Here is an 18,363-nt window from a genome sequence, read left to right on the forward strand (position 1 = left end):
TTCCTGCAATGAGCATTCCTTCTGGGAACGTCACCCAGAAGTTTTGAAGAGCCTGCTGAGCCCAGGACCCCATCTCTCTCAAGTCCCTGGTGCACCCACAGGCCACTGACAGGTGTCCAGCCCACTCGCACCAGTGAATGGGCACTCACCCAAATACTAAGCAAGCGATAACTGCAGAGCTGCCTGGTACATCACAGACAAATGTGAGTGGGTTGCACTTTATCCCCACTAGACAGTCAGTTCTCCGTGGCTGGCACTTTCTGTGAATCTGATTCACCAACGTGTGCCCAGTGTGTGCCTAATACAGAGTGGACACTCAGTACCTGTGCTGTGTGAACTAGCTAATTATCCACAGTTCTGGGCGGTCCGTGCACCTAAGCCCTCACAACAGTGTCTGATCCGGGGGTGAGGAACTCTCTTGAGCACATTTCCTTTTTCAGTGTTTACACTCCCTCTTGGTCCAGGGAGGGAGGAAGGACTGGGTTGTATGATGACCTCTTCTACAAAAGTAGGGCTTCCAGAGGGCTAGTCGGGGTGGACACAGGACAGTGGGTCCAATCAAGGTGGGAGGGGGGAAGGTAAGGGGTTCATTACATCCACCATCACCTGAAGCTCCCTGCTCTGGCTGGTGGTGGGAGGATGTACCGAAGATGGTAGACGTGATGAGTAATTCTGGTCCAGGGTGGTTTTTCCAACCCTGGTTTGTCTGTTAGAATCAACGTAGGAGATTTTCCAACAGGGCCTCATCTTAGCCTCAAGAAGTGTGAATCTTCGAGGAAAGGGCCTGGCATTGGAATAATTTAAAAGTTCCCGGAAGCATCTAATTAACCTGGGGCTGAGGACCACCGGCCATTGTGTAGCCACAAGTAAAGGAAAGAGAGGAAAGGAGTTACCTCGTCCTCATCCTCTGCCCCATCTCCCACGACCCTATCAACACAGCAAACATCTAGGATTCAGGAGACTTGAAGTGTGGCTCAAAGAACCCACTATTAGTGGCTGCTTAAAAAAAAAGCCATGAAAGCCATTTGGCTGGTTCCTTAGTTGTCCCCAGAGTGGTACCACTGAGGCTGCCTTCCTTCTAAACCTGGACTCACACACGCCTGTTCGTGAGGATAAGAAAGGGCAGGATTCTGGGCTAAAACAAACTTCAATTTAGTGTTCATGTTGGCACTTTCCATTAAACAAACAAACAACCCCCCCCAAACTCTCCTGACCCTTAAAAAGGAAAACAATCCTCTCACACCCTTTACTATAAATCAGAAAAGTAAACAGAAATGCATTTGCATCCTCTTTTTGCAACTTTAGATTCTCAAAAGTTTACAACTCTGGGTAAAGTAAGCCACTACTATTATTAACTGCACCGTCAGCCCTGGGATGAGCAGACTTGCCAGGGAGCGGGCACGTGGGAGCTTGCCAAGTTGGCACGGCACTATTTTTAGGATGCAGAGTCCTGTCTGCGTCCTCCTGCCCCGTCCCACTTGATACCAGAACAAGCTATTTTTTTCTCCGAACCGTCAAGTACATGGAGACCTCAAGCTGCAGAGTCATCGTGGGTGGTAATGACCTCCGTCACCTACACATGGGCACAGGACACAACGACACGGTGACTCAAAAGACTCCTCCACAAAGCCACTCTCCTTGGTGAGTCACACGGCAGGACCCACCCCCTGGCTGTCATGGTTCACACGCTAGGTTCTCCCAGCTTCCCTTTAAAGCAGCCACCATCTCTCTATTTCATGTAGGCCCTCCTGGGGTCTCCTCGGTGTGGTCCTGTGTTCACATGGATGGGCATCATTTATGTTACTTTGCAAACCAGCAATAGCCTCTAGAGAAATGAGAGGTTGAATTGGTTAAGAAATTCCTGTTTGGGCTTGTTATAGGCTGCACTGTGATCCCTCAAAATTGATATGCTGGAGTTCTACTCCCAAGCACCTCAGAAGGTGACTGTATTTGGAGACAGGGTCTTTACAGAGGTGATCATGTTAAACGGAGGTCATTAGGATGGAGCCCTGATCCAATACGACTGGTGTCCTCACCAGAAGGGGAGATTAGGACACAGGCAGGTGCAGAGGGAAGACCACGTGAGGATACAGGGAGAAGATGGTCGTCTGCAAGCCAAGGGCAGAGGCCTGGAGCTCATCCTCTGCACACCCTTGGAAGGACCCAACCCAGCTCTCACCTTGAGCTCAGACTTCTGGCCTCCGGAACTGTGAGAAGTAAATGTCTGTTGTTGAAGCCCGCCAGTCTGTGGGACTTTGTGACAGTAGCCCTAGCACACTCACACAGGGCTTTCAAAAATGTTGTGTGAATTGTAATAGTTCAGAAGCCAATAAACTTTAGGAACCCACAAGGCTGTTTTATCTTCATTACTTTTTTTCTGATAAGACCTGGAGATTGTGTAGCCATAAGTAACAAGCTATTTCCGGGCCTAGTACTTTGGAAGAGGTTCTGAAGACAGGCTGTGTGTGTGTGTGTGTGCGTGCACCCCGGTGTGCAAGATTCTCAGTGACACCCATGGTGCAGAACACTTTAAGCCCTAAAGTCGACCTCAGAGATGCACTTTATCATCAGACAGAGCCGATCTGCAGAGCCTGTTACTTCTTCATCACACACTGACACGTGGCAACACCTGCCAGTTTTCTGTGTTCAAAAGTTCCAGAAGCTAGTGCTGTCAGGAAACATAACTGTTCCGGAATCACTTAGCAAGTTTTAATTCAAACACTAAGAACTGAAGGTGTTTTAGTCCTGTTGTTTTCATTCTTCTGCTGACAGCTGACTATTTACCTGTCCTCTGTGGACACAAATGATGATCACACCAGTCACCGCCAACCACTGGCTGGAGACGGCCAGGGGCTCAGGTGGCCTGGATGTGACTCTGCTATCGCTGACTTTTACTAACGTGGACTGGTATTCAGAGCCTCGCACTCATTGCTAGTGTTAGAACACGAGGCTGCATTTATTTCACCTGACCGTGTGGAGCTGAGGTTTCCTCACCTGTACGGTGACCACGGAAACAGTAGAATCAGGTAAGGTTAACACCCTAAGTGCTTCACTGGCCCAGAGCTTGGCATAGAGCAAACAGTAAATGCCGCTGCTATTATTGCCACATCGTCCTCATGCTGGGTTGAGGCGCATGGTTGGCACTGAGGGGACAGAGGAGGAGTAAGGAACTGTCTTCCAAGTGCCGTCTGGTTCCCTGCCCCTGGCGATGTCTAACTAATTAAAAAGGGGACACTCAGGAGGCAAACTGATGTGAAAGTAGAACCCTGAGTTAGTGCACCCTCAAGCTACTTTTGGGTGCCTTCTGCTCACACAGCTGCAAGGAGAGGGTCTCTGTTGCATCATCAATCATCCCAGGTGCGAGACCTGGTACACACACCAGTGAACGCCAAGGCCCGGCCTGGGCAGGACCCTCCCAGGTATGGGGATTTTTCATTTAATTGCAGGAACCAAGAGTTACCTAAAATGTCTCTTTGTAGTCAAAAGAGGATTTGGTAATAAACAAATAGGCAAGGTATGTATGTCATTATCTCTACAAAGAATATATCATACAAGAAATTTTTAAGTTAATTTAAAACAACCACAATCCATAAGGTAGCACATGAGAGATTCTGATAACATGGGCCCTAGGAGTCAGGTAACAGTCTCGTGAAATGACTGAATCTGTCACGCCGTGAGACAAACGCAAACACTAATACTATACACAGAATGGTTAAGCAGATCTTTTCTTAATATTATCAATGAAACCCTTAAAAGTATTTTATGATTTCTCTAAAGGTAGAGAAACAAAATCAACTTAGGATATCCCCAATTCAGAAAGTTAAGCTTAGTAGTTATGAAAGAGGAAAACGAGCCTTTTCTAATCTCATTGCTTAAGAAAAACGAAAGTGCCAACAGATGGAGGAACGTAACTAGAATGGAACGGTTCTGCCTTTTAAAGTAATCATTGGTTTGGTAGCACTCTTGGTTCTCTTTGAATACCTAATCAGGTATTTTGATTGCTTTCCCAAAGTCCTTTAACTACCTTCAACTACGGAAATAATTTGGTAACTACAGTAAGTGCAATGAACAATCTGTAGGTAAGAAATTTACAAAAGCAGGAAAGGCACCATAACGCTGAGGGCCCTGAGACACTATTAGGATCCTTTCCTGCACAGAATATTGAAACACTGATAAACATTCATTCCTCCTGTTCTTACACTGCATTTTGAGTTGTTTGTGTATATCTTACACGACTCTCTTTTGGATGTTGAAGTCAGCACGAAAAGTGCAAAGAAACTGAATTGGTATTTTTATAAATTGCTGAGTACTCACCTTCCTTTCAGATATTTCATAACTAGACTTTAGAATAGGTGATATAACACAATATGCTAGATGGACGGCCCTGAGTTCAACTAAGTAAGATTTTGAAATTAATAAATAAAAATAGTGATAATTACTTTCAACAATAAGGTCTCTTAACTTGCTGACTGTATGAAGACTCTCAATTTGGATTACAAAGAAAAGACATATATACACAAGGACCTGCCTAATTTAATAGAAGTGCAGGGGCACCAAGAGAACTATCAATCACAGCATTCACGTGAACATGGAAAACACTTAACTTACTGACATATATCTCTTCTAAAAAAAAAGTCTTTATTTCTCATTTGAAATCTTTACTTTCCTACATCTTTCAAAATGCAGGCTGTGGTTGAGGATCTCTTCCAAATCTAAATGCTATGATTCTGTGATTATAAGGCAAAATGATATTCCTCTGCCCCTCATCCCCAAAGTCATCTCTGTGAAGAATGAAAGAAGGTAAGAGAGTGTTCCAGAGAGTTCTGATTAGCAGTGCTTTCAGAAAAAATAACAGAAGCATTTCTGCAGAATATTTTTCCCCATCATTTGTATAAATCCTGATAATAACATAAACCTGGACCCTCTCCCACCCCCGTGGCTTGTATCGAATCACAGACTCTTCACATCAGAGCCAGCGCTGAACCACAGGCTTCAGACTGAATTTCTGATGCTAAAGCATTAAACCTCACCTTTCTAGAGCCGCCAGGTCCCTCCTATTTCTAACGCGAAAAATAAGCAGAAGCTAAACCCCAGAAAAGATGGACTAGCAAGACAGTACTTGATAACAACAGACCTCAGTCAAGAATTAAGTGCCTTTCTCCAAAGGAGTCACAATGCGATTTGCCTGGAATCCCAGGGGCTCCACCTCTAGTGAAATTGGCAGAACAAGCATTATTTGATTAGTGTGAAAGATCCGGCCGTGAAAGGGACAGAGGCAGGTGACAGGGGACTGATGGCTTCTGAAATGCTAGCTGTACAAAGATCAAATCGAGGTCATTCCGGGACTCCTAAACAAAACAGGGATTCTTCATAAATCTAAAAGACACCCATATAAAATTATAATTTTATTAAGTAATGTTCAATAGCGATTTGGGAAAACATCAACCAAATTGAACATGATCAGGAGCATATAATGTGGGAAGATAAAACCATCATGCCTCTGCCTGCAGCTGTGGGGGGGGGGAACACATTTCAGAAGATTCATTCATTCTCTGCTCTCAAGTTCTCTGGGGTTTCTTTTGGTAAAGCTGCCGTCTGGTGCAATAGGCGAGAAGTTTCAGGCACCAAGCCTGCCCCTGATTTCAGTATTTAGTTAAAAATCTTTAGTTCTGATAATGGATTTAACCTCACGGGGCAGGGGGAACCTGGAAGGAAGAAACAGGTCTGAGAGAGACCAAGACCTTGAACAACTACCCAGGAGGTGATGGTCCTGGAAGGAGCCAGGTACCATGCATTTCCTTGAGGTCATCTGGCCTTGTCACACTCAAACCACACCTCTGCCTCTCCAGTGAAATTTCTCAAGAGCAAAATTTTCACCTTTGCGCTACATGCTGGTCAAAAGGGGGCAGAGCAGGGGAGCAGATTCACCAGCAGGCAGCAGGCCCTCTGCAGAGCCCCCCACCTGCAGAGCACCCCTGAGTTGTTGCTGCGGGGGGTGGAAACTTTGCGTGTGGGGCAGGGAAGGGGGCAATAAACTGGGCTGGATACTCAGATTCCTAAGTCCACGTGAAGTTCCACCCTTAGGGAGATTGTGGGGTCAGGAGACGGGGAGAAGCCAAGGAAAAGGAGAAGGGGGTAAACGGGAGAGGGAGGGGGAGAGAGCGGAAGCCTGGGGCAGGGGCGGAGGAGGAGGAAAGGGAGGGGCACATGGGGACAGCGGGTCAGGAGATCAGGGCAGAGGGTAGAGGGGCAGAGCCAGAGGGGAGAAGCAGCAGAGGAGAAAAGAGAGGAGGGTGTGCGGAGAGGGAGAGAGCGCATTCTAGAGAGATGGGGACCGACCGGGAACAAGCGGGAGACCCGCAGAGACGGGATGGAAAAGTATGGAAAGAAGAAAACGCTCAGGGAAGAGAAGCGGAGGCGCCCGGGAACGTCTCCCCTTGGCAGGCTGGGGTAGAGACACAGCCCCGCGCGCACCAGGAGCGAGAGCGCCGAGGGGCCAGCCCCGCGCGCCCCCGGCCTCCTCCCCGCTTACCTGGCCCTTGACCAGGCTGGCGGCGAACTGGCGCATGACGGCCTCCACGGTGTAGGCGCTGGACCAGCCGCGCGGCGTGAGCAGCTCCATGCAGATGGCGCCGCCGTCCAGCACGTAGCCGTTCTCCAGGCGCGGGCTGAGCACCCGCATGAAGGGCGGCGAGAAGGGGAAGTTGTCGGGGAAGGTGAGGTTGAGCAGGATGAACTCGGTGTTGGTCTCCTTCATGTCCTGCCACAGCACCGAGTCCTTGTCCACCTGGTGCAGCTTCACGTTCCAGTCGAAGAGGCTCTCGTCCACCAGCTCCACGGAGATGAAGCGGTCGCTGAGGCGCGCGATGTCCTGCAGCTCCTTCATGAGCCGCCGGCTGCGCACCTGCGTGCAGTGCTGCTGGCGCGCCGCGGGCACCAGGCTGCCGCCTCCCGCCGCCGCCGCCGCCGCCGCCGGGCCCGGCCCCGCCCTGGCGCCCGCCGCGCGTTCCCGGGGGCCCCCGCCGCTCGCCGCCCCCGCCGCCGGCTGCGGCGGCTTGTCGCGCTGGGCCAGCTCCGCCGCGCGCTTGCCCTTGCCCTTGCCGGGTCCGGGGCTGGCGTCGCCCGCGCCCCCGGCGGGATGCTGCTGCTGCGGCTTGTGGCCGCCGCTCTTGGCGCCGCCCTTGCCGCGCAGCGACGCGCTCTGCTGGCCGCCGCCGCCGCCGCGGTGGTTGTGGTGATGCTTGGGGTCCTCGGTGTCCCGGTTGTGCAGGCGGATGAGCCCGATTTTGCGGAGCAGCGTGGCCATTTTAGGCTTGGCGCCGGCGCGGGGTTCCCCTCGGCTCCTGCCCCCGGAGCCCGAGAGCCGGGGCGCGGGGGGCGCGGGGCGGCAGCGACCGGCGACCACTCAGCGGGGCACGGCGCGGGCCCCCCCTGGCGCCGGCGGCCGTGGCGCAGCCGACCGGGCAGCACGCGCGCTCGCCGGCCGCTGGGTCGCCGCTGTCATATGACGGGGCCCGCTCTGGCTCGGGCTCCAGCCGCCCGGGGAGGGGAAGCGTGGAGGGGACGCGCCGCGGCGGGCCGTCCCCCGGCCGGTCCCTGCGCGCAGCCCCCCGGAGCCTGGTGTCCGCGGTCCTTTGTGAGCGGCCGCAGCCGGGCTGGCTTCGAGTCCGAGCGCCGCCTCGGGGCGCGCCGAGCCGTCCGCAGCGCCCCAAAAGCAGCGAGGCGGCCGCGGGCTCGCGCCGTGCGCGCCCGCCGGGCCGTGCTGCGCTGGCCGCTACCGCGGGGCCCCGACCGCCGCCGCCGCCGCCGCGGCTGCTGACATTGCAAAGGCGGCTGCTCAGTCTGAGCCGAGCGCGGCGCGGAGGGGGCGGTCCTGCCGGCCGGGGAGGGGGGCGCGGGGCGGAGCCGCGGGACTGCCTGCGCCGCGCCGCTTCCCCGCCGCCCGCCAGCCGCCCGGCTCCTGCGGCGACACGCGCACGGCCGCTGGGGGGAGACATCGGTGCGCGCCGGGCTGCTGGGTAGAGCCGCGCGGAGCCGACCGTCCGGCCGGAGCGGAGCGAGGGTGGGGAGCAGGGCGAGAAGGGGCACGTGTGTGAGCGCGCTAATGAGGGTCTCAGAGGCTCCGGGTCCTTCGCCCGGGATCCAGGCTCTAACCCCGGCCCGAGCCTCCGACCTCACTTAACCTAGTTGGAGCAATCCGGAGGGGAAGGGGCGTCGGAGAAGGATGGAAAGCAACCTGTTCATTGAATCCCGTGTGTACCAGATGGAGCCTGGTGTCCACACCGCAATCCTGGACCGGGGTCTGCAGAACCGGTGCTCTCCTAAGGACTGACCAAAGAATCAGGGCCTGGGGAGGAGAATGTGGGAAGCGTGCTCTCCGCAACCCGCTAAAGAACCCCTCGAGTCCCGACTTCAAAGGATGACCGTTCCGCGAATTCACCCCTGCGACCAGGCCTGGCTCCTGTCCTCCCCGCCACGCCAGGGGGGTCCCTGTGTTCCGAAAGGAAGGGACCACGGAGCACTGGCTTTCGAGTCATTTCCAAGAGGTTGCGGTGAAACGCATCCGACTATGGCGCCAGCGGGCGCTCAGGGCGCGGGGCGGGCCCTCTGCGGCCCCGGAGTCCCCGGTACCCGCGGGTAACCTCGGGACTGGCCGCGGAAAGGGTGGGGATCCTCCTTCAACTTGGACGCTTTCATCCCTCCCCTCCCTTTCTGCCTTTAACTCATTGAAACTTATTTTTATCTGGTGAAATTTCAAGCAAAAAGCACTTTCAGAGCCCCAGAAGCTGGAACAACCAGGGAAGCCGTGAAGAGTCCAACGTCTGCAGGAATCGCGCCGCCGCGCATAGTCTAAAGTCTGTGGCTCAGCTGCGCAATGGGGAGGGGCGGTGATGATCCCCGCAATATAGGAGGGATCACCCCGAAAACCCAAATGGGCAAGGACTGACTCCAAACTTCACCGCTGTTCCTGGTTTGGCTTTCATCTTGAGGAGCCTCTAAATTCATCAGCAGAGCGCGTTCGTTCTGATGTCACCGTGACGATTGTTTTTAAACGTCTTTACCATTTTCACTTTTTATAAATTATTTAAAAATTTCCCTGTGAAAAATAACTTCAGATCACCACGGACGTTAAGTTCAGACCTAACGGGCCTGTGGTTCAGTTTTCTAGAGTTGCTTCCCGGTAGAGTGAGGTGCCCGCCAGTCCTCGCTGGTTTGTGGCAAGTGCATGCCACCCTGGGACGTGGTCCCCTGGATCAGTGACTATATATAAAGGTGCCTTTCCGTGGAGGCTGTTTTCCAGTGGGTGGGAGTGGGCAGTGAAGCAGACCAGGCAAGACCAGTGGCTGGTGACCAAATCTGGGCTGCAACTGACTGAGATCTAGTTGTCCTGGTCTCATGGGCTTTTTTGTGACCCGTTCTGTCCAGCTCTGATTTTTAAAGAGAGGTTGGGCAGGAAGATGACAATATCTGTCTGTAAAGTACCCTGAGTTCATTTAACCTATGGGAAGAGGGGATGTGAGCAGATCGGGAGGTGACACTGGTGGGGACAGGCAGGCATTACATGTTTTATCATTTCACGGCCACAGAAGCCATCTCGGGTTTTATCTGACCCATTTTATTGGTAAAGAAACTGTGTTTCCAAGAAGCTAGCCCAGCTCAGCCGTGTGCTGGGACCTACATCCTGTTCCCTGTGCCCCCAAGCCCTGTGCTGAGGTTGACCAGCTGCCCCAGACAGTACACTGCACTGCAGGGTTTCTGCCGGGGTTGGCTTTCAGTGTCAGTCCCAGAGGTGGAGGTGAGAAAGTCTCCACAGGTGTGATTGTAATCCCCACAGGCCAGCTGACCTAGGGGGAGGCCTTGGAGAAACGTTTCCTACCTGAAGCAGGGGTGTCATCCAGTGTGGTTTGGGAATGGTTTAACTGAAATCCCAGGCAGCCATCTGTTAGGGCTTTAATTCTGACTGGAAGTATTATTAGGGTGATCATATAATTTATTCTTGGAATGCAGGGCTTTTTAAAATTTTTTTCTGAAAGTGAAAGGATCACAGTTAATACTGATACTGGGACAAGGGGCCAAAGCAGGACAGACTGACAGGTGAGATAAAGGTCATCTTAATTATTATCTACCTGTCACACTTTCAGCATCTCTGATCAACTCTTTAAAGGGCTAAAGGCAAATGTTAGTTAAAAATTGGAAACGACCTAAATTTACAACAATAGCATAAGTGGAAGGTAAATTATACCTAATCCACTTGAGAGAATATTATGCAGCAATAACATTACAGTTATGAAGATTATATAGCAAAATGAAAATATTTATGATGTACATAATAGTTTTAAGGAAGAAAGCAGAGTGCAAAATTATATACACTATAGCTACAACTGCATAAAACTATGTGTAGGAAAAAAGACAAGGAGGAAAATTGAAATGGTAACAATTATTACGTTAGTACAGGTAGGTATTCTCAGCATACTCCCTCCTCAACCCTCCAGTCCGTGGACTCAAACATTTGCTTCAGTGACGGGATGCTAGCAGCAGCAGTGGGAAGAAGGGCCCCCTCCTTCTCCTATCCCAGGAGATTCTAGAAATTTCCACGTCACCAGTGGAATGAATGGGCACCTACCCAGCTTAGCAATGTGTAGAGGTTGCATTTTGTTTTTAAAATTATTCTCTTTTATTTGATTTTCAAACACTCTGAAAAAGAATATATTGCAGTTACAATGAAAAAAATTGTTAGCAAGTTTTTAAAAATTAGCTTATTGGCGATTAAGTTTACAACATTAAGATAGTTGAATTGAGAGCATTTAGCAAAATAAAATAATCTCTAAGGACAGCTGTGGGTCTCTATCTCCTCCTCCCTTCGCAAGTAGTGATGGGGTGGGGAGGGGAACGGCTAGGGGATCTCTGCAGAGAGAGCTGAGGCCAATCTGCTGTGAAGGGGAGAAAGGCAGGGAGGCAGGGAGGGAGGGAAGCTGGTTATCATGGTCATCCGTCGTCTGGGAATTGTGTTGTACCTGCCAGTGATCCTCCCATGAGCATTTGAATCAATGGTGCCAGGGGCCAGCTGTCTCCCGTGGCAGTTTTTATAAAGAGATGCAGAACTGGGTTTGCCCATTTATTCTTTGTCTCAGAGCACCACATCCCAGTTTTTTTCCAGTTGGTCCTATTTCTTTAGGAGCCCCAGTCTCATAAAGGCATCAACCAGACTAGCTCAAAATATCAGCCCCCAATTCATACACATTGTTTATTCCCTTGAACGAAAGTGTTAAGATAACTATCAAAATTCAAAAACATTTTCTGTTAGAATTCACTGCAAGGCAGCATAGTGTTGATCTCTGATGTCACCAGGTCACCTGACCTATTATGGCATTCGTTTGTCGATCATCAAAGCCAGTGCTTAGATGGCACTTCATATCTCAAGTGTCGATCCCAAGCACTATATATATATTATATAAATATAGATATTCACTTACTCTTCATAACACCTTCTAAGTAGGTACCATGTTTAGCCTTACTTTATAGTGAAATTAAGTAACTAGTCCAAAATAATACAGTGAGTGGTCAGTGAAGCCAGGATTCAAACCCAGACAGTTTCATATGGTGCTGCACTATTGCTCTGTGGGCACCTACTGCATGCAGGCATCACTGCACAGATGGCATTGAAGAAACCCTGCCCTCCTGGAGCTGGGGTTCTGGGGAGGATGTCTTTATCACCCTCTGAGCACTCTATAGAAAATTGCTCTAGCAGGCTCTAAAGGAAAGAGCTTGAGGACGTCAAGGAATGTTCCAAACTCACCTCTGCATTTGCTCAAGACCCATGATGGATGCAGATGTATTTTGTTATTTAATTGAAAACTCAGCCTTTCATTTTACAGCACAGACGTCTGAAGTCACAGCAGTGAGGATCTTGCCCAGAGTCACAGGAGGTAATGGAGAGGGAGCCCGGAGCCCGAGGCCTGATGCCTCATCCAGTGCTATCACAATGCAGTCTTCAAATTCCATAGGTTGTGCTATGAGAGGACAGGGCTCTGATGGCTTTCTGTCAGGATGTTCACCTTGGGAACCCAGCCGCCATGTTTTGAGGAAGCCCAACCTTCATTAAAGAGGCCGCACATGTGGGTGTCCAACCATCGACCCAGCTAAGGTCTTTGCAGATAGCCAGCAGCAGGGACCAGACGTGAGTGAACTTGTCTTCAGATGGTTCTGGCTGCCAGCCTTTGAGCCCTCCAACTGAGGCCCCAGTTACTGAGCAGCAGAAAGCAGCCATCCCCACTGTGCCCTGACGGATTCTCCCACCCAAAGAAACTGTGAGGGATAAGAAAGAACACTGCTGATGTAGACCATCATGTTTTGGGCAACTTGTTACACAATAATAGATAACCAATACAGTACACGTCTTTCTGATTCTCACTTCCTTGAAACCAGAAACGTGCTTTCCCAGATTCCTTGCAGCCGGGCACAGACATGGGACCTGGTCTCAGCCAATACAACACATCAAAGCAGAACTTCAGGTTAGAAGATGGAGGCTCCATAAGGGTTGGTCTTGGTGAGTGGACTTTGGTCAAACGAATTCACATGAAAATTTAAATAATATATAGCAGTGTTTTTATTTTGAAATGATATGTTTTGTATTAGGTAGAGCACTGGTTAGATTGCTTTAACAAAACGTAATCTAGGGCCTCGAATAAGAAGTTTATTTCTGTTGTATGTAATAGGACAAGGCAGTTGCCACACGGCCTCCCTCGTGGCTTCACCTGCTGCCTTTGGCTCATTCTGGATGTAGCTGTAATTAAATGTCCTGGGAATTCCATAGACCGCTCAGAGCCAATTCCACACCCATCTCCAAGGCGGCACGGGAGACGTCATTTTTCACTGGATAGCATGTGCCAGGTTAAACTCACTAGAAAGAAACAGGGAGGTGTGGATTCTGGGGGTCAGGTGGAAGTCTTTACCACCTGTGCTTAATAGCTAATTTAGGAGCGTAAACCAAAGTGAAGAAGATCAGATCACGTGTGTGTGCACGTGATCTTTATCGGGCATTTTCTCCAGCCTGTACCTGAGCAGTTCTTCAGCCTGCCCTTCGGATTTGGTGTAAGCTCACACTGTGTTGCAATTCCTTTGGAGTACAAGCCCTCTCCTCTTGGGTCAGACGTGGCCTTTGTCCCCTTGGGTGAGCTGGGTTCTGGTTTGGTGGCAGTGAGCGGTGGTGGCTGAGTGTTGGGGAGAATAGGCCTTCCCTTGCAAGGCAACTCCCTTGGGCAAGATTAGTATGGGGTCTTCAGGCAAGGGAGCTCGTACTTTCACTCAGGTGTGGAGAGACTGCTTTCACAGGCAAGGAGTGTCAGGGTTGCAGGTTCTCAAAGCTTTCTGAGTCACCCACATGGGCCCGTCTCAGTTCTCAGGGTGCTATTTCTTCCCAATCGATGCTCAAAGTTTTACATCAGAGTGTTGGCAAGGCTGTGAGTTCAATGTACTTCCTAATCCTGCATCCTCAATAATCAAATTTGGGGACTGGTGCTGTACCAGTCCTTTCACTCTAAGGGTTATGACAGTCTTATGGGGCCATCGTGGAGTGTCCTGCCTGCTCTGACTCTTCTTGGACTGAGTGTTCTTTTCTCTGAGCTTGCTGTTTTCCTTCTGCCAGCTCTCTCTCCACTGCTCAGAGGAGCTCATCTTCTGCCTTTCCACCGTCATCAGCGTTTCTACTGTCACGGTCAAGTGCAGCAGCTACTTGCTCTCCCCAAACCTTCCTTTCAAGTATGTCCCACATCTCAGGCAACCACAGGGGGTGATAATTATGGAACTGTGATGCTGCTTTACACTAACTACCAATTTTCCATTTTCCACCAGCATCGATTCCATCATTGTGCTCGAGGTCAAAGCCATTGGCTGGTCATCTCAATCTTTGGACCCACTCCTGGTCTTAAGCCCTGTATTAGTTAGGGTCTAATCAGGAACACAGAGCTAGGCTAAGTGTTTCAACAGGAGATATTTAATGCAGATAATTGGTTACAAAGCCACTGAAGTGTTTGAGAAACAAAAGAAGAAACAGGGGTGCTGAGGAAGCCAAAAGAAAGAAGGGTATTGCCTTTAGGTTTTAGCCACTCACCTCCCAGAAATGCCATCAGTGCCAGAAATGGCTGTAGAATTGCTGTGTGCTGTCCCCATGTGCTGCCTCGGCCCGCTGCTGCTTCCCCTCTGCAGCGACTTTCAGAAGCTATCGAAACATCCTGACCCCTTTGTTCATTCAGGACTTCCAAAAGTCAGGTGGTCCAGTCCAAACGCGGGTCAGCGTGCGGGCTGCCTGGAGGACCCGTGTGAACTGTCGCCATGACGATCTCTGAAGGCTTCCTCCTGGGCTCTACTTAGCTTTTTGAGTGGAGAAGATGGCTTTTGTAATAACGGAATTTAGATTTTCTCTGGCAGTTGAAGGTATGCTTGACCGATGAAATGAGTCATGCATTGTTTTCTGAAGAAGAAACTGCTTGGTCCTGGAGAGATTTCCAGAGATAATCACCTCGTTTTTCCTGTCCTTTCCATCTTTGCTTGAGGCAAAGACAGTTACTTTCTGGTTGTGTGGAAGTGTGAAATGACAGCTGATATTGTGTGTCAAGGTGGTGTCTCTACTCACTGTTACCTTAAGTATAGGTCCAAATAGAGTGTTCTGAGAAAGAAAAGTCAGTTCTGCTTCCTGGCAAGCTGAGGGGTGGTGAGTGAAATATTGTAATTAGCTGAAACTGAGAACATGTATTATATTTATCTTATGCATTTTCAAAGCGTTAGAGTATAACGGAATCTTCTGAACCTTTTTTGCTATTTATCGTAACAGTAGTGTATGACAATAAATGCCTTATTGCTCTCATGTCAGCTTTGAAAAATATAATGAAAAATGAACTCTGCAAATTTGGTACTCAAATAGTATCTTATTTTCAAAAATTTTTAAATAGAGGTTTCATTTACATACAGTGTAGTGCACAGATCTTAATTGCACAACTCAGTGGGTTTTGAAAAATGTATGCACTTGTGTAGCTTACACCTCAATCAAGATATGGAGTATTTCCATCACTCCAGAAAGTTCCCCTATGTTCCTTTGAAGTCAAGCCTACCCTAATCCTCCACCAAAGGCACCCTTTGTTCTGATTTCTATCACCATAAAGTAGTTTTGCTTTTTGTTTTTGAACTTTATATTAATAGAATTATACAGTATGTACTCATATCTGGCTTCTGTCAGTGATATATAATCAGTATATGATTTCACGGTGAGATTCGTCCATGTCGTGTATGTGTCAGTAGTTGTTTTTATTGATCAGTAGTATTCATTGCATGAATATACCACAATATGTTTATCCATTTTCCTGTCAAAGGACATTTGGGTTGTTTCCAGTTTTGAATATTGTGTATATAACTTCTATGCTCACCGAGGTGCAAGTCTTTTTGGATATATGTTTTCACTTCTCTCAGGTTATAACAAGGAGTGGAATGGCTGTGTCAAAGGCTAGGCATATGTTTAACTCCACAAGAAACTTCTAAACACTTTCCCATGTTGATTGAACTGTTTTACACTCCCACCAGCATTACTGCTAGAAAACAAGAAAGAGATTCATTAGTGGACATGAAACTTGAAGGCATCCTTGACAAACAATAGCAGATTGAAGCAGATTGTCAGAGAAAAGTAGTTCAGTGAACACACACGTGAAACTTCTGCCACAGAGGCTGGAACTATTTCAGACTGAATGAAGATAAAGGACAGGATGGGGACCCCAGACAGTCACCGAGGTGATCCAGGCTGTGCCACAACAGGCAACATTGGAAGGTGTACCCAAAGTTAGGAGAAAGCATGGGTGCAGCTGGAGATCCCAGGATGAATTGGAAGCTGCTTCCCTGGATGACCAGTACCAGTTCCCTCCTTCTGGAAGCGTGCCCCTCACCCTCAATCATGGAAAACAAATTCAGAATCAGCCTTCCCCAGGGGATGAGCAGGGATTCCTGAGCAATCTCACATGCACAGAGAATAAAACACCACCAAATGTTTGAGGAAAAGCAACCCTAACCAAAGAACTAACATCCAAGGAAACAAAGCTCAAAGAACAACAGAAGAGATTTTAAGATATATAATAAATATCTTCAAAAGCAATGTGAGTTAAATTTATTCTGTCTTTCAGTGGATGGCATTTTTTAACGTATTTTTACTGAATGATCGAATACATGCATAAATGAATTAATCCAGTAATGAATATTCAAATAGAAAAGTCTGTGTTTTGATCAAAGCAATCCCACCAGTGATACTGCCTGGCTGGAAATGTGTTTGTGCAGTGGTCCTTGGATAGAAATCCAGACACTGCAGCATTCCTACTGTCACAGTCCTCTATGACCCTGGGGGTAATCAACACTGGATTACTCCTAAAATGCCTGGAACTCCCCCACCCCTTTCCTGGGGTCTGGATGAGCCTGGAGGCCACCCCCATCCCAAGCTGCCCAATGTGTCTGAGCCCGAGCGGCTGAAGAGCCTAAAACTTCATTGTTGCTCTTTGCATTCACAAGTAGCTGGGGAGCAAACGCTTATAAGACCCCCCTCTGAATCTATCACTTTGCAACCTGATGCAAGGCTGATTCTGAATTTGTTTTCCATGATTGAGGGTGAGGGGCACGCTTCCAGAAGGAGGGAACTGGTACTGGTCATCCAGGGAAGCAGCTTCCAATTCATCCTGGGATCTCCAGCTGCACCCATGCTTTCTCCTAACTTTGGGTACACCTTCCAATGTTGCCTGTTGTGGCACAGCCTGGATCACCTCGGTGACTGTCTGGGGTCCCCATCCTGTCCTTTATCTTCATTCAGTCTGAAATAGTTCCAGCCTCTGTGGCAGAAGTTTCACGTGTGTGTTCACTGAGCTACTTTTCTCTGACAATCTGCTCTTGTCTTTTCTGAGAAAATATTCTATATTTTCAGTGCTGCTTTTTCATCTAGGCAGCAATATTTTTCTTGAAAAGAGATTTTATTCTGAGTGAGACTCTGCAGAATAAAAACTTAGGCAATTTAAGAAGATTAGATATTACTTCCCCCAAACAGATAGCTTAAGCAGATAAGCCACGAGTTGTGCACATATATATTTTTTAAAAAGCAATTACCATCTACCTGATAGAGGAGAATAACTCTGTTGGAATTGGGGTTTATTGTGTAGCTTTCTAATTAGGATGCCTCCAAAAAGAATAACATCCTTATCAGAATTCATGAAGAATGTCTTCTGACATTTTTCTTTTATTTTGAGACTCATTATATAAACAATATTTGGGGTTTGGGATAGAGGAATTTGAACGTAGAATCTTGTCTTGCAGGGCAGACAGCGAATATGTTTTTCAACAGGTAGAGGAGCCACTCAAGTTGAGGTGTGGATCCTCTTTTGTTGCTATCAGTCATTTCACACATGTCAGATGTGGATGTTGAACTACCAGCTCCATCCAAGCAGCAGGGCCAGTTCTGAGCTAACGAGAAGCAGGTGGGATCCAGACCTTATTTCCATGCTGCAGCCCCGTTGTCCCTTCCCTCCTGCAGAGCTCCTCCCTGCACTGGGTTTGGCCTGTCCCTCACCCCACCCCGCCCCGATTATGTTCTATGTGCCCAAAAATGACCCCCTCCCCAGCCCCAGAGGCTCACAGTTCCCGGAGACCCCTCAGCTCACCGTCCCCGGTTACCTGTGACCCCCCTGGGGCGCCAGTTATTTGAATTAGTCAACTTGAGCATGCGTTGGGGGCGAGGAGAGGTCTATGAATGCCTCAAGACACCCACTCACAATTTTCCCCTGTTACAGACTGAATTGGGTCCCTCACCCCGCTTCACATGTTAAAGTTCTAACCCCTAATACCTCAGAATGTGACTATATTTGGAGATAGAGCCTTTATAGAGGTAATAAAAGTAAAATGAGGTTATTAGGGTGGACCCCTATCCAACATGACTGGTGTCCTTGTAAGAAGAGGAGATTAAGATACAGATCCCAGGCACAGAGGGATGACCACGTGAGGACACTGGGAGAACGTGGCCGACTATAAGCCAAGGAGAGAGCCTCAGAAGAAATCAACTCTGCCAACACCTTGATCTTGGATTTCTAGCCACCAGGACTGTGTAAACATGATACTTTGTTATGGCCGCCCTAGTAAATGAATACACCCACGCCCGCACCCTTGAGGAAGCCTCTTGGCCCAACGAGTCCCCATTGTGCCCTGCACGGAGGGGATGGGATTCTTCAGCGCAGAGCCCTGGCCCGCTCTGCATGGCCGTGGCTTCTAATTCCAAACTTCTTCGATGGCTAGTCTAGGAAGCGCTGTGTCACCAAGGCTCACTTTTAAGTGTGCACACATTTTTTTTTT

The 18,363-nt window shown here is 49.1% G+C and overlaps 3 protein-coding genes across 3 annotated transcripts in view; 1 reads left to right on the top strand and 2 right to left on the bottom strand.

The window, feature by feature from the left end:
* The window catches only part of UBE2QL1 (ubiquitin conjugating enzyme E2 QL1), a 45,040-nt gene extending 37,734 nt beyond the window's left edge, over nt 1-7,306 (bottom strand). Inside the window, exon 1 of the mRNA XM_007451654.1 lies at nt 6,533-7,306. Coding sequence (XP_007451716.1) covers nt 6,533-7,306 — 774 coding nt within the window. The remainder of the gene's footprint in view (nt 1-6,532) is intronic.
* A 1-nt stretch (nt 7,307) lies between these two features.
* Nucleotides 7,308-7,997, bottom strand: LOC103071718 (laforin, isoform 9-like). The gene has a single exon (XM_082930922.1). It carries the CDS (start codon nt 7,995-7,997, stop codon nt 7,308-7,310), a length of 690 nt encoding a protein of 229 aa, XP_082787048.1.
* A 572-nt stretch (nt 7,998-8,569) lies between these two features.
* Nucleotides 8,570-18,363, top strand: part of MED10 (mediator complex subunit 10) — a 55,785-nt gene continuing 45,991 nt past the window's right edge. Inside the window, exon 1 of the mRNA XM_007451656.1 lies at nt 8,570-8,637. Coding sequence (XP_007451718.1) covers nt 8,570-8,637 — 68 coding nt within the window. The remainder of the gene's footprint in view (nt 8,638-18,363) is intronic.

Source organism: Lipotes vexillifer, unplaced genomic scaffold (genome assembly GCF_000442215.2).
Source record: "Lipotes vexillifer unplaced genomic scaffold, Lipotes_vexillifer_v1.1 scaffold1463, whole genome shotgun sequence".
Lineage (NCBI taxonomy): Eukaryota > Metazoa > Chordata > Mammalia > Artiodactyla > Lipotidae > Lipotes > Lipotes vexillifer.

Excerpts from the sequence above, each read along its gene's own strand:
- LOC103071718 (XM_082930922.1), bottom strand. The coding sequence starts at position 7,997 with ATGTCTCCCCCCAGCGGCCGTGCGCGTGTCGCCGCAGGAGCCGGGCGG.